Raw genomic sequence first — 16,251 nt, forward strand, 5'->3', positions numbered from 1 at the left:
AAAACCACGAAAGAAAAACACAATCTAAAAGAAAGAGCACATCAACGCAGCTTGCATAATAGATACTTAAAAGAAAATATACAATTAAAACTGAGCTCAGAAAAAAAAACAGAAAAAAAAAAGAGAGCACACCAACACAACTTGCATAGTTGGAGAGGATGGATACTACAAGAATAAATGTAGATCCACTAAGAGACTACCATGTCTACTCTGTTTTTTTTTCATGCAATTTTAATCAAGACCAGTTAAGATAAACATAGTTTTTAATTTGAAGAGTGGCAGAGAGGTTGAGACATAATTTTCATCACGAGAAGATGAAAGCATATACCGATCGAGCTATTCACACTAACAAGAGTTTGTTTTTAAGATAATATTGGCTTTTTAACATGCTTTTGCATACTCATTGCATAATTATACACACTTGCAAGGCATCGCCAATCTTATATTATACTCTAAATTTTATGTATCGTTTCCAAATCTACAGAGTGATGGTCCGGTTTATATGATTTAAAGCTTATTTTTGGGTGGTGTTTAAAAAAAAATTGGATTAGTTTGGTTTGTGTTAGTTGGATTAGCTGAAACTTAAGAATATTGACTATTCATCACTTTTCGTTAATTTTAATAATAAATAAACAACAAAAAGTGGGGGGTTGATTGGTTGTTCTGTAGTTTTTGTTTTTACTTTAGAAAATAAGCTGTGAATTGTTTTGCTATATATTTATTTTTAAAGCACTAAATAAAATCTTTAGAAAAGTTGATTTTGAAAACTAATATATTATTTTTTGAAAAAATAGTTTATTCTGTATCTTTAATTTTAAAAGCTAAAATATGATTGTTTTAAAAAAAATCAATTTTAGAAAAAATTGGATGTTTAAAACATTTACCACCATTACCAATCAACCCCTCAGTTTATTCATTTCAAATTCGTTGGACAACATAATAAATTAATTTGCGTATTATTACTTATATTTTTGGTAGTCAATTTTAAATAATATATATATACATGCTTTTATAAAAAAAATAAACAAACTAAAATTAATTAAAAATTATAAGAAGAAATTTACCCGGGCGTAGCCCGGGCAAAGACCCTAGTTGCGTTAAAAATTAAATAAAAGTCAATGAGAAAACATAACTGTTCAAAGGAATTTATATTGTTACTCTCTTAAGAAAATACTTAAACTGAAAAAATTTAAATGTTAGTCTTCTACTTTAAGTAACGCATCAATATTTTATACGTATTTTAGATTTCTCCTTATTTTGTTTTCAATATATTGGATTTACAAGATCGAATTAAAAAATGGTCAAAGACTACCAATCAATAAAATTAATGTAAGGATTTCGTATCTTTATGTCACTATTATTAAATTCTTAAATGGATTTAAAATGTAAAAAATTTCACCAATAAAGGACATAAATATAAAGGTTATAAACATCTCAAAGTCGTGATTATACTCCCTCCATTTCACAGAGATATATGTTTTTGAAAAAAAATTATTTCACAAAAATAGATATTTTGTGTGTTTTTTTGAAAAAAATGTAAACTTAAAAAAAAAAAAATTGATTTTATTGAATTATTATTTGTTAAAAGTTATTAAAATTTGAAAATTGTAGAAAATGACATATTTATCATAGTGATTTAATGAATTTTTTAAATATATGTGAAAATGTTTAAAAAAAAAACTATCTTTGTGAACTAGAGGGAATATAATTTTGTCATTTTAACCAAGTTTTATGGCAAAGACTATTTTTCTTTTCCATTCAAATAAGACGATCAAGAATAAGGTCGACATGCACTAACCGGACAATATCGACTCATTTCTTTCATCTCTAAGAAGCCCAAACCCAACTTTAAGAGGCCCAAAGTGACAAAGCCCACAAAACATTGCAATATCCTACGTCATCTACATTTGTAACCAAAATAAACCGGAAACTCCTTTTATTGCAACCAAATATAAACGAACGTTCTCATGGTGATCAGCTTAAAACAATCTTTTGGGAGGAACATCTCTTGTCTCGGTAAGCATTAAAATGTATAAAAACCCTTCCTTCAAACCTGTCTGAAGGGAGTTTAAGAAAATTTACAGAACTACACACGAGCTATGTCTATGCCTTAGCTCCCCTCAGGCTTCCTCTGGAAGAACAGTGATCCTATCAAGACAGCTATTCCAGTTATAGCTATAGTGAAGAAAAGCCTTTTGTTAGAAACACCGTTCCCATCTCTCCTCCTCCTCCCGTTTCCATCTCCTTCTGCTGCTCTTGGGATCCTTCTACACATTATAATCCAGGCCAAAGACATGAGTTTAAACAAAAGATGAAAAGCCTTTGAATCAGAAAAATGTACCTGGAGGATTCAACATTGTTGAGCACAGAACCAGGGCACTTGGTTTGATGGCTATATGTTTCTCGCAACCTAACGTAGCTGTTGCATTGATAACAGAGCTCCGTGCGGTTGCCACATACTTCCTGTTTTTCGTGAAACAGATAAAGCCATTCACCGAAGAGAAAAGAGGGGAGAGATCTGTGAAAAAAGAATACCTGATGCTCAGCAAGATCAACAGCAGGCAATGGAAACTCGCAGAACTCACACGTTACAATCCTCTTGGGGCAAAGTTCTCCTTTGTGATTATCAAAAGCCTCACGAGCTATGGTCTCTTTGCACATGGAGCATGGTACCTTGTCAATGCAGTTCAAGAAGGAATATCATAAGAGAAAGTACCATATGAAATTATACAGAGTGCTGAATCCTAATGGATACAACTAAGAGAAGTTCCTAAGATCAAAGATGATAGTTGTGGAAATCAATCAAACAGAAAATAAAATTAAAGGCTGGTAAGAAATAGAAGAAAAAGACATTGTACCGGAGCATGTGTGTTGGCGAAATGTTCCTCGGCATGTTTTTTGGGAACCATATCACCACAAATCTTACATTTTTCTAGATTCCTGGCACAATGTACACGATGCAGATCGATGTTTGGTGCTGGAATGTCTCTGTCACTGAAAACATTAAAAATTGTTAGTACGCTAAAGCTTAACAAGGTACTCTCAAGGAGAGGGATCAAACATCCAAGTAGATGCTACCATTGAACATACGAAAAGGAATTGGGTTTAATGACCAATCAGAACTACTGCATTCATCAAACAGTCCAAAGTCTCTCAGCAGATTCAACGCTACAAATGACTAGACAAAGCACACATAGCACTCGAGATACTATGCAAACCACAAAAGTTAAGCTTAAAGCAAATTGAATAGTCAAAAAGTTCTAACAAGGGTGAAAAAAAATCTGTAAACACGAATCAGATCAGAGTAATTCCAAATCCAAAATTCACAGTGGAATTGTTACAAGACTTCAAATGTAAAAAAAAAAAAAACTCAACCTTTTAAGTAGGTAACACATAAAAAATCAAATCTTTATATCATAATAATTGCACAACCAATCCATGGATTCCAATAGTTATATAACTAATCACCGACACAAACCTAGCTGATTCTAGTGATTGCAGGGAACCAAAGTGGATCACGCAGCTCATAAGTGTCTTTAATCCGACATACAAATGTAATAACTTGCAAAACACCGACCAATTCACAAAAACGAATGAATAGTAAAGTCAATCACCAATAAACAAGCAACAACAAAAGTAAGCAAAACAAAACCGTGTCGGGGAAACATACCAGTGGTTGCATACGATGCTGATTTCTCCGGTCTCAGTGGTCATCCTTTGATTTAACAAAAGTACGGAAATAGAAATAAAGAGATCAGATGAAGAGACCTTAACAACACGGATCGTTTGCTCGGATTGAGAGAGAGAGAGAGAGACGGGGGGGAGGTTAGATTTATGAAAAGTTTACCTTCAAGGACATATTTTGTGTTTCCAATTACCAATTTAGACACTTTGGGTTTGGAAGACACTTTCCCAAGTCACTTTGTCCAATTTGTCCTTGAACTAGATATCAACGTGTTTGAATAAATAATGAATTATAAAAACATTAATTTTTTATATATTTTGCATCGATAACTCAAAATCTCCAGATCCCCTTTCTCTTAACCTAATCCTAAAAACAATCTTTCATATTCATCTATCATCTTGGATAAGTACAATTGAACCAAAGCACCGTTGTCTTCTCTGTCACTTTCTGAGAGAGTCGTGTTCACCGCCGTGTTCTTTCGTGATAAAAGATATCAACTTTGCCATGGATATGGATGATGACGGATCTCTGTGATGGAGATGGACACTGATGAAGCTCTGCACCACCTCTGTCATCGCTTCAGTGGCGCGTACGAGAAGCGAGATTCTGAGAAGAATCGAAAAAGGACACGACAAGGATTTACGTCGTTGACGCCGCAGTTTCAGTGGCGAGTGTCTTGGGAGAGGGAGGAAGAAGCTGGAGGAGAAGTAGGGAAGACGATGGTGAGCAGGTCCGACCTTCAATGTGGAGAGGACGACGACATCGAGCTCTCGTGATGCAGACAGAGGATGTGTGGATGTGGACGAAAGTTGTATGGATGTGGTCATTGTGGACATGAGACTTGGAATCAAGTGCGAAGTGGTCAGATAAGAGGTGGTCAGATGAGATATGGATAACAGTGAAGATTCCACATGTGTCTTCTATGCTCTGGTTATTTACGAGATTCATATGTCTTGGGAGAGGGAGGAAGAAGCTGGACGAGAGGTAGGGACAACGATGGTGAGCAGGTCCGATCTCCAATGTGGAGAGGACGACGACATCGAGCTCTCGTGATGCAGACAGAGGATGTGTGGATGTGATCGGTGTGGACGGCAGCTGTATGGATGTGGTCATTGTGGACATGAGACTTGGAATCAAGTGCGAAGTGGCTAGATAAGAGGTGGTCAAATGAGATATGGATAACAGTGAAGATTCCACATGTATCTTCCATGCTCTGGTTATTTACAAGATTTATATGTTTTGGGAGAGGGAGGAAGAAGCTGGACGAGAGGTAGGGACAACGATGGTGAGCAGGTCCGAGTTTTGGTGTGGAGAGGACAACATTACATCGAGCTCTCGTAATGTGGACAAAGGATGTGTGGGTGTGATTGGTGTGGACGACAGTTATGTGGATGTGGTCGTTGTGGTCATGAGACTTGGGGTCAAGTGCGAAATGGTCAGATGAGATATGGATAACAGTAAAGATCCTATATGTGTTTTTTATACTCTGGTAAATAACGAGATTCATATAAGATGATAGTTTCTGCATTTTGCAAACGTTGATGTTTCTTTCTGTAGTGTACAAATATATTTTCCTCATATACTTTTTGTTTAGAAACCAGAAGAAAGATCTATCAGATAAATGTTAAAACTCTTAAACTAAATTAACAAAACTTCAAACCCAGAACTTCACAACCACCATTAAATCTTTTTTTTCGAAACGGAACCGATGGCCAAATTAACACAATTCACATAAATCTATATACCAACCTTTTTAATAATAAATGTTGCATTTATTGCAACCACACGAAAATTTAGTTAGCTTTGCTGTTGGTTTCTTGAAAAGAACATTTTTCTACTTACACAAAACCAAGGGCATTTATGTCCTGAAAAAACACCTGTCCACACAAAGTGTGCCAAACAAACAATGTGTCTTTAAGAGAAAAGAAAATTCATAATGTGTCTTTATATGTAAGTCTCTCTAGATTTATTTGGATGAAATGATGAATTTAATAATATGGTTGAACCAAACTCTTAGATTAATAATTTAACATATGACTTTACTATTTGGCGTCTATCCAAATTTATAACCACGTCACTATTATTTTAATGTCTTCGTGCCACGCTCCATCTACTCTCATTTTCGTACACGCGCAATTGTAATAGTCTTTTTTCCATATACATAAAAATCTCAATTCACATTATGTATGTTTTGGTTTGTAGAGACTTTTAATTTTTTCGTGACAAAAAGAGACTTTTTATTTTTTTTATTAATGAAAACTGTTTTTTTTTTCCTTTTAAAAATAAAAATCTGGTATTTTCATACAATATCCAATTATAGCATAACAGATATTTTTTTTCTTCAAAACTCTCTAGTTACTAGTCAGTTACCTAATCTTTACGATCTTTTCAGCTTGTCTTAACACTTACAATATGTATTCTGTTTCCTTTTGATGTTGGCATTTATCAGTCAAGCTTTAAATAAACATCTCAAGCTTTATGAGATTGTTTCAGTTATATAGTGTTATAAGCAGTGCCGGTCCGGACTTGTGAGACGCCTAAAGCGAGAAAATAATATTTGCCCCTTAACCATAATTTGTTTTTAATATATATTATGTATATAATCAAAAAGTACCAAATATTATTAAAATTTAAAGCCGTTTATAAAATAAAAACATCATTTGTAGCTCATCTTATATATATATATATATATATATATTTGCAGTTTCACTTGGCTAATTTTTATCTATTTTTATTCTTTTGTGCAAATAAAAAAAGATTTTTTTTTTAAATAAAGCAAAACTTATGATAAAAATCACTTTAAATTCAATTTTATTTTGTAATTTTTATTGATTTTTTATAGTCTCATAAAATATCAGAACCCTATAATAAATTTTATGTTTGTTTGCATTTCAAAAGTTTCTACAAATTTACAAAAACTTACCAAAAAATGAAAAAGAAGGAATAAAAAAATTGTTTTAAAGGAGATTAAGCTGTTCCTATTAAAATTTAAAACCAATCACAATGGAAGTATGGAATGTATATACTAGGCATAGTTAATAATTCAAGTTATTTGTTGTAACATTTATTGTTAACAGAAAGAAAAAAACTGGAAAGATGTTAAATTGTCTTTTATTTTTTGTCAACTGTTAAATTGTCTTTTAATAATGTCTACGGATAACATATACGAAATCCTGTGTATTTTTGACGATTATCAGAAAATGAAAAAAAGGGACATGTAACAAAATCATGTTTAGAAGGTAAAAATGATGAATGTGCAAAGTTTCGAACATTTTTGCTCGAGACAGGAAGAGGAGTGCACAAGACACTAGACTAAAGTTAACTTCTCATAATTCGGCGCCCCAAAATTGTAATATTCTCTGGCACCTAAAGCTCTTGCTTTATGGGCTTTAGCCCAGGACCGGCCCTGGTTATAAGTTTTCAATATTTTTTTCTTACCATGATTAATCCGGGGTTCTTATAGTGAGATTCTTAGCGGAAGTTAAGAAACTGTTTATTAACTTTTAACCAAAAAAACTAAAAATCGATTCTTAAAGTTCCTATTTAATTTTTTTTTTAACAAATCTGTTATTTAGAAATTTTATTACCAAAGGATTAACCCGGGATTCTTAGGATGAGGTTCCGCTAAGAACCTCACTATAACAACCCCGGGTTAATCATGGTCTTACATGATGCATGCATTCTTATAAGAAAATCAACTACAACTACAACCACATATTGGAATGACATATGTAAATAATATTTAATGGAACCACAAACTTAAGCAGAGCCATTTTTCTTAAAATACTCAATCATGCATAAGTAAAAGAAACTAAGAAGAGAGATTCTCAGGAAGTAAAAACTTTAATCAAGAAAAACAAAAGAGAGAGTTTCACACGCATGTATGCCCTCGCATAGGCTAGGTTAGTAACCAGATTCTGATGTGGCTTGCTTCCCTGGTTCCAAGCGCTATGTGCATGGCATGAAAACATAAAAACACAGTTCACAGTAATGACTTCTATTCAAGCGTGTGAAGGGAAGGTGAAGGTGGAGCAACGTTTTTTATACAGTTATAAGTCGTTACTGTCACTGCTTCCATGTCACTGCACTTATAATTGTGAACAAAATTTAGAAAAAAGCACACTATACTTTAAATCTCCTACAATATCTTAAAAGTTGTTTTTAGATACCTCTCATCTATCCGGATTGACCGTAGTTCACAATTAGCAAACCTAAACAAAAGAAAAAAGATCAATAAAATCAGTTCATTATACTCAGGACTGATTATACTTATTAAATATCTTACGTACGATGACTTGTGTCCATGGTTTCAGTTACACGTTAAAACAGATAAATTAACAAGAGACTGATTAATTAGTTTCAAGAATCGAATTATCAACCTTGTGAGGAGACTATCTTCAAGAGGTATGCTAACTTTTTCATGCAGGGCACAAAGTGTTTGCTGCAAGAAAATCCCATGGCTTACAACTGCAATTTCTTTCTCTGGTCTCTCCCATAACCTACATGTTTTTATTGTACCAGGTATATGATAAAAATTATTCTGATGTATTTTTATACAAAGGCAAAAACTAATTAACTCCATATAATTGTCTAGATTTTAATCATCTAAGCATAAAGACTCACTCGAATGTTTACCAAGAAAAAAAAAAGACTCACTAGAATTATTATGTAATATGAAAATATGGATATTACCAGTTAGTCAGTGTTCCAAAAAAAAAGAAAAAAGATATTACCGGTCTAAATGTCTAATGACTATAGTTTTTCTGTTTTTTTTTTTGCCAACTAGTTTTGTGATTAATAGAAAGACAACTGCGAACGTCGAAAGAAAAGAAAGTTATGGTGGTTACCATTTGAGAAAGCGAAAGCCTCTAGCAGAAACCTCTTCTAGGTTTTCCCTTTCCTCTTCTCTCCATAGAGCATCTTCATCACTCTCTACCTATGACAAAATTATTTTTTTTTAATCAAAATCTGAAAATAAAAGGTAGATCATTTTGAACTTCTAGAGAATTCGTGTGAGATAAACCATACCATTGTAAAGTCGATCTCCGGGAAACAAATGCGACGGGTACTTATACTTTCTCTACGGTCACACGGATATAGTCCCTGAGGATATCGAGCAATGGATAAGAGTGCATAGTTATTGATTATTGGAGCATATAGTAATCTTTCACTCAAAGTTTTGGGATATTATAAACCAATCATTATAAATTGATAATTAATATTACCATGCGTTCTCTACAAAGCTCAAGTGCTACAATTGGAGGGAAGTTGTGGGATAGATTTATATCTTTGTGTCCCCTAAATATTCCGACTGCAGTTTCCATTGCCCTGAGATTGAATGGACAGTGATACTATCAAGGTGCTGAATTGAAGTGGGCTGGTCTTAAAAGTTAAAACAAAATTTAATTTCTTTGTGTATCCCATTTAACCCGTTTAGTAGGGAGTTTTGCTGGTCTTAAAAGTTAAAACAAAATTAATTTCTTTATTTTCTTTGAAAAAGTAAAACGATGATTTTTCAATTTTATTTTATACATAATAAATATAAATATGATCGACATAGCTACTTTTTTAGGAAAATTCAGTATTACTTAATCAATTGAACAAAATAATCGGAGACTTAAATGTTTAAAATATAGTTATTAGGAATTTTTGTTAAAGCATCATGTCCGCAAAAGTCCATTGTCCAAATGGGTTTAACTCATCTGAATCGGAGACTTAGACCATGTCCAATGGGACTCTATTTTTTTCTCTATAATTTACGCCAAAATAGAATAACTCTATTATAGTGTAACTTTTGCTCTAATGATGTTACTCTATGATAGAGTTACTCTATTATAGAGTGAAATATAGAGAAATGTCACTTTTCCACTCCAAATATAGAGTAAAATATGACATTCTTCTATATTTCACTCTTACTCTATTTATAGGGTAACACCATTGGAGCAAAAGTTATACTATAATAGAGTTACTCTATTTTATTGTAAATTATAGAGGAAAAAATAGAGTGTCATTGTAGATGCTCTTAGTTTGCGGGGCATGTACGAAAAGGTAGGTACCTGCGCAGAGGAGAGGTAATCACTAACTCGATAGTGTTTAGTAATCCTGATTCTAATATTTGTTTGTGCTGTTCAGAAACCTGCGAAATTATATCGGGAGTTTCATATTTACATACAGGAATGCATCTCAAGGTATAATTAAGGCCCTAATAAAATTAGTTATATATCTCATTCTCACCTGTTGGACACCCTTTGGAGAGAGAGGGGCATCGAAAAGCTTTGGAGAGAGATGAACATCACCTATCTCATCTATCCCTCTTTTCTCTTCTAATACTACATTGTGGATTCCTTGTGCATGCCTCACCTTTAACCATATTTTCCGGTCCAACACATATAAAATATATAACCCTCAATTTTACCCTTTAAGGACTATCTCATAATCAAAGCTAAGGATATGCTTGTACTTGGGCAATCAGAGTTTTGAACTTGGGCCATAAGATAGAGATTGAAATGAATAAATGGTAAGACTAACCAAATAAAGAGTTTTGAACTTTGGCGATGATAAGAGTTTTTGCGGATGGCCTCCACACAAATCCATGTATTTACGTACTCGCTTCTCTGTAGAGACCTCTTTACCCAATATTTACAAACTCAATATCGTTGTTCATGCTTCTTGTTCCTTACTTGGTCACATGATCTATTAGAAACGCAGAACTTGAGATCGAGAGGAGGAAGAGAGTGAAGAAGTTTGTTATAAAACGATTTTCTTGTTTATTCAACTCAAGTTAACTACAATGAGTGTAGACTCTTCAGCTATTTATACACAATCCTACTCTGCACTCATCTTTTCATGGAAGCCACTCAGTAACCTCTTGGAAGCATATTGAAAGATTCAAATGCTCCCTAAAGTAATAGCGTTGGTGTCACGCTATCTTTTATCTCACCGTGTTGACTGGGTGGGTGGTTCCACGGTGGGTCAAACTTATGTTATTCCTACTATTTCAAAAATGTATATTTTTGGAGTTTTCACATATATTGCAAAAATATTTTAAATTTTAATTATAAATAAATTAGTCTTTTCAATAAAAACAATTAACTTCTTCAAAATTGTTAACAATGAGCAGAAGTTCGACGGGGCTATAATGGCCTGGTTTGACTCACGAGAAAGTTAAGCTATAAAAACTTTAGTTTTTCCTCTTTAAAAATTTAACATTTTTCTAATTATTTAATTTTTTTACAATTTACAATTATTAAAATTTAACATTTTTCTAATTATTTAATTTTTTTACAATTTACAATTATTATCTCATAATAATGTATTGAAAATGTAAAAAAAAAATATACATCAGTTTTTTGACATCATAAAACATCGGTTATTTTGAAATTGAGAGAATATTTCATTTTATTAGTACATCCTTTACATCCGTATAGACGTATAGACGTGTATATAATATATTAATTGTTGGGGGGCTATTTTGTCTATTTTGACTACACCGGACGTGACGAAAGGGATCAGCAACCAACTTATTGGTATACATGTCGTCATTGTGTCTGGAAATCACACTGAACCATAACGGAGAAGCTCACAACTCACTTGAGTAAAACCACCATAGAGAACCCTTTCTAAAAAAAATAAAGAACACCATAAAACTTTGATATGGTAGTCACAAAAATTAATAAGAATAAAGCCGTTTCACCAAACTTTTTTGACTATAAAAAAGGAATCTCAGAGAAGAGTGCTAAGACATTTCTTATATGAGTAACACATACCATGTGCTTGCCCGCTATTCACTTCAAACATATATATAACATGGAATCTCATTCTAGGAATAATTAAAGCGTAGTTTCTCAAAAACTAAACAACCTTCCATCCAATGGTTCGTTTTATTTATCCCAAAATTTAATGGTTAGTAGTCTTAAAAATTAGATAGACTTTTAACACTAAACCATAATGCGTTGTGATTTCACAAATTACAAAATAAAACAAAATTTAAACTCATTAGAAATGATTTCTTTAGTTAATTTGGTATTATTTTCCTTTTAATATAATAACACTACTAGTACTAGGATAAGACATGCATCTTTCCCAAAGTGAGTTTATTTGTATATATTATTGATAATTTTTTTTTACATATTTGATCATTTTATTTATCCATATACAATGTTTTTTTTTGTTATTATATAAATTTTTTTCGATGGACCGGATCAATTTTTATTAAAAATTATGGAACTAAACTATAATTAATATATCATCGGTTGATCGGATTAGACATTAAACAAACTATGACATAAAAACCTTATTTTTTCCACCGAACACATTTTTGAAAAAAGTGAACAGTATTGTCTCCACAGTTAAATTATTTTTACATTTATCTTCCATATGGTTTTGAAAGGTTTCAGATCAACCATCGAATTGATACATGTCATTTTAATGTTTTTAGTCGTATGCTTAAAGAAAACTTATATTTTTGTAATTTAAAGTCGTTTTAAAAAATTCAAAATATAGCATATAAGAAAAAATCTAACATATAAGCAAAATAAAACATATAAGGTTTCCTTATTTTTGTAATTTAAAGTCGTTTTAAAAATTTTAAAATATAACTATAAGGTTTCTCATTTTTTAATTTAAAGTCATTTAAAAAAATTAAAATGTAACATATAAAAAAAATCTATTTTTATTATATGGTTAATGTGATTGTTTAATTTTTTTAATAATATAAAATTAAACAAAAATGAAAAAAAAGATGCAAAAATTGTTATCAAATCTTCATTATTTATAATCATTAATTGACATATATATGTTAATCATATTAGGTAATTCTGTAGTTTTTATTTAAGAAAAGAATACACGCTTTTTATATTTTGGTTTAATATAATGTTTCCTAGTAATTAGATTTGGACTAACATTTTTTCAATAAGACTCTTAAGCTGCTACGTAAGCTAAATTATCATCATAATTAAGTGATATCTAAGCAGAATCTCTTTTTAATTAGTACAAACTTAGGGTTACAACTTTTAATTTAAATGTTCTTCAGTTAATATATAAGAGATTTAATGTTAGAGACCTATATATATACATATAGAAAGTACTAGGTGTTTTCCTGCATCATGTGCAGTAAGAAATTTTTTTAATCTAACTTATATTTAGAAATAAATTTTATTAAATATTATAGATTTTACTATTTTCTTACTAATATTTAATATAGATTTGATATATATTAAATCAATTTGTATAAAACTAATAAAAATGATATAACATTGTATAATTATCAAAAATTTAGCCTAAACAATATTTATAAAATTTGTAGGTATATAAAAAACTAATGATCTTACGATTAGATATTTAAATTTTTTAAAAATTGTAGAAATTTTTGAAAATTTTAGTAATACAAATTGTATAATCATACAAAAATAATAATATTTCAAAATTTGAAATGTTATATATGAATATATTTATTTTATAGATGATGTATGATCTATTACCGTATTTAAAAAAGTTTACCAAAATGAATATCAATATTAAATGTAATATATGTATTATTACCATATTCTAATAAGTTTGCCAAAAATATAAATCAATATTAAATGAAATTATCCATGTCATATTTTTTCGGAAGTCATGTCATTAATTGTGGTAGCCATGTCATATTTGTTTTGTGAAATTGATTGTAGAAAGGACATGTGGCAAAATTACTTCGCAAATATAGTCTAAGGGATATCTTAAAAATTCTGTGATATACATTGCTAGATCTTTTTTTTTTTTGAACACCAACATTGCTAGATCTGAGAAACAATCTTCAGTTTAGCATTACTTACAATATTTAATTTACCTTTTTGTTTACAAGTTGCAATCTAGTAAACCGTATTCCACTCCATGACACACACGATACGAACTCTAAAACAAAACGCGGAGACTAAATGTCTTGTAACCAATGAATCTTGGTATTTTATTATCGCTTCATATGAGTTTAATTTAATTTATTGAATACAACCCTTAAAAGAATGCAGAAGATGAACAATAGATTAGCGAGGGGTTCACGTAATTAGAAGAAGCTCAACTTAACAATAGTGAGCTTCAAGAATAAAACAATGAAATGAATATTAAGTAACTTCTTTTGATTTAAATAAAGACTCGGTAAACACTTTGAAACTTTCTCCTTCCATGGAATCAATTTGCTGTAGAAGAACTCAAGCTGAAAAGTACAAATATAACAACACGAATGAGAAGTCAAATAATGGATAATTTTTAATTGATTAAATTAATTACTTAAGAATTAATTAAGATCACACTAACCCTTTGTCTACAATCACCACAGTACGCAATTCGCAGTTAGCAAACCTGTAAGAGACACATAACATATTATTGATCGAAAAATATATAGTTATACAAATAATTAACACGTTGGTCCATACTGCAAAAGAAAAAAAATTATAACCTCTTGCAAAGTTCATGTGTAATTGTCTTGTCGCAATCGTTTGCGAACACATACAACATATGCTGCAAAACTATGCCATGGCTAACAACTGCGACCTCCTTCTCTGGTCTCTTCCATAACCTAATTATAGACAATTCATCAATATCTCTTAATATATATACTATGTTATTTATATTCAACGAAGTTAAGATTCAAAAGGATTACCATTTCATGAACTCTAACCCTCTCGCAAAAATCTCTTCTTCGGATTCTCGAACATCGGGCCTCCATAAATTGTCCTCTTCACTTTCAATCTATAATAAGATCCAAGATATATATTAGAAAAAATCACCATGTACGTGATCCTTATATATTATTACACATGCGTCTTCTTAATATTTATTAATAAAGCTTTATATATGTTAAAGATTTCCAAAGGTAAAGATTTTTTAAAAAACATTTATATATTAACGAAGGAAAAGTGAAAGAAGGTATTTGCCTGGGAAAAATCAATGGTGGGGAAAAGAGTCTGATACTCGCTCACGTTTCTTCTCATATCAGGAGGACGGACTCCCTGCGTGAACATACGTATTCATATATATTGTTTACTTTTAATTTGCGATATTTCATTCACATGCGTCAATATACGAAACATTTCTACATGTATTTATCTTACATTACGGTCTCGAGCAACCTCAAGTGCCACAATGGAAGGGCTGCTTGGGATATTTTGTTGTTTATCTTCATTTCCAAAAACTCCAACTGCGGTTTGCATAGTTCTATATATACACCAGAAATTTAATAAGTCCAATCAACACTCTCCACTATTAAACAAGTGAAATAATCAACTTTAAAGTCTTCATTAAATTTTATGCATAAAATGTTACCTCAACAAGGGAGAGGTTACAACTAGCTCAACCCTCTTTAGTAGCCCGCTTGAAACAACACGTTCGCGGAGGTTCTCAACCTTTCAAGAAGCATTCGACGATTAGAAATAAAACGATACTAATAAGTATTATAATGACTTATTTCATTAACGTGAGAACTATGTATGTCCACTTTCAGTTTCAGTTGTAGTGACTTCTATCATTCGCATGAGAATAAGTATTATAACGACTTATATCCTTAATGTGACTTATTTCCTTAAAGGTGAATGAATCTAAGAATGGACCTATGATTGCAATTTTGATCGATGTATTAAGATTACATGTTTAGTATTTACCTGTTGGTGACCATGATCAGTAAGTGGAGCGTCAAAAAGATGAGGAGACAACAACGCATTCCTATCCTTCTCGGCTGCTACATTGTGCATCGCTTGTCCATGTCGCAACTTCAATTTAAGATATATAAACATGATTAGCAAGTATTAAAAAAGTAACACTAGAAGTGACTTGTGTGTAGTTGATCAGCCTTGTTAATGATTTGTGACTTACCAAGTGGATGATTTTACAGCTTTCCAAGGGGTACAAGAATCTTGCATCCATTTCTACACATAAAATGTTTTCGTTAAGAAACAGTTATAAGCTATGGTTTCATTGTAAATATATATACATTCATTTATATATACGCGCATACAACACATTAACAAGAATACTATTAGTTATTAATAACGAGAACTTATCAACTAAATATACTAGAAATTGCAAATATCAGACCTTTCAAAGAGAATGTATTTGGCAGAAAATAGGATCTTAAGGTGGTTTCTTTTATCAAGGTTATAGTTAAATGATGATATGGGTAGGCAAATGATGGGTTCTCTTCTATTTCTTTATATACTCGAAATATTCAAAGACCAGGCAGGCATGAGGCATGTGAACGTCGAATCTTACGTAAACTCCCATGCAATTACAAGTCAAACATTGACTCATTCTTCACTTGACGAGCTATATTTCAAATGATCTTCTCTACGTAAAATCATTAAAAAAAATTTGAACTTGTAAAATCATTTAAATAAATTAACATAACAATTCTACAGAAAAGGGAATTAAAGACCTTAAACGCAATGAACGTAAATAAGCAGTTGATTTGTGTATATAAAGTATATGGATTTGAAGAAACCATATGATATATGATCATGAATATTTCAATATCTCATGAAGAGTCAATTTTTTGTGCCTCGCAGTGGAATCATTATTTGATACAAATTAAGTTTACT

The 16,251-nt window shown here is 31.4% G+C and overlaps 3 protein-coding genes across 6 annotated transcripts; all 3 read right to left on the reverse strand.

Moving 5' to 3' along the window:
* Window positions 1–1,919: 1,919 nt before the first annotated feature.
* LOC106453126 (XIAP-associated factor 1) lies at window positions 1,920–3,901 on the reverse strand. 3 transcript variants are annotated; one of them, XM_022707570.2, is made up of 5 exons: window positions 3,671–3,901; window positions 2,859–2,994; window positions 2,536–2,673; window positions 2,342–2,463; window positions 1,920–2,264 (listed from the first exon to the last, which is right to left on the reverse strand). In XM_022707570.2, exons 1-5 carry the CDS (start codon window positions 3,712–3,714, stop codon window positions 2,111–2,113), a joined length of 594 nt encoding a protein of 197 aa, XP_022563291.1. In that variant the 5' UTR covers window positions 3,715–3,901; the 3' UTR covers window positions 1,920–2,110. The 3 variants fall into 3 exon arrangements, with proteins under 3 accessions (XP_022563291.1, XP_013750832.1, XP_048622264.1); XM_013895378.3 differs by having other exon boundaries at window positions 1,920–2,267; XM_048766307.1 differs by having other exon boundaries at window positions 1,920–2,267; window positions 2,342–2,673.
* Window positions 3,902–7,400: 3,499 nt separating this feature from the next.
* LOC106453125 (phosphoglycerate mutase-like protein) lies at window positions 7,401–10,478 on the reverse strand. Of its 2 annotated transcripts, none has more exons than XM_013895377.3 (9): window positions 10,214–10,478; window positions 9,920–10,045; window positions 9,742–9,821; window positions 8,911–9,013; window positions 8,714–8,788; window positions 8,533–8,621; window positions 8,065–8,184; window positions 7,855–7,896; window positions 7,401–7,772 (listed from the first exon to the last, which is right to left on the reverse strand). In XM_013895377.3, exons 1-9 carry the CDS (start codon window positions 10,277–10,279, stop codon window positions 7,751–7,753), a joined length of 723 nt encoding a protein of 240 aa, XP_013750831.1. In that variant the 5' UTR covers window positions 10,280–10,478; the 3' UTR covers window positions 7,401–7,750. The 2 variants fall into 2 exon arrangements, with proteins under 2 accessions (XP_013750831.1, XP_013750830.1); XM_013895376.3 differs by having other exon boundaries at window positions 7,401–7,767; window positions 10,214–10,477.
* A 3,371-nt stretch (window positions 10,479–13,849) lies between these two features.
* LOC106345663 (phosphoglycerate mutase-like protein 1) lies at window positions 13,850–15,580 on the reverse strand. The gene is made up of 9 exons (XM_013784836.3): window positions 15,530–15,580; window positions 15,319–15,426; window positions 14,984–15,063; window positions 14,773–14,875; window positions 14,596–14,670; window positions 14,322–14,410; window positions 14,118–14,237; window positions 13,976–14,020; window positions 13,850–13,874 (listed from the first exon to the last, which is right to left on the reverse strand). The coding sequence occupies exons 1-9, from the start codon at window positions 15,578–15,580 to the stop codon at window positions 13,850–13,852; spliced, it is 696 nt and encodes a 231-aa protein (XP_013640290.1).
* Window positions 15,581–16,251: the final 671 nt, after the last annotated feature.

This window comes from Brassica napus, chromosome C8 (genome assembly GCF_020379485.1).
Source record: "Brassica napus cultivar Da-Ae chromosome C8, Da-Ae, whole genome shotgun sequence".
NCBI classification, from domain to species: Eukaryota; Viridiplantae; Streptophyta; class Magnoliopsida; order Brassicales; family Brassicaceae; genus Brassica; species Brassica napus.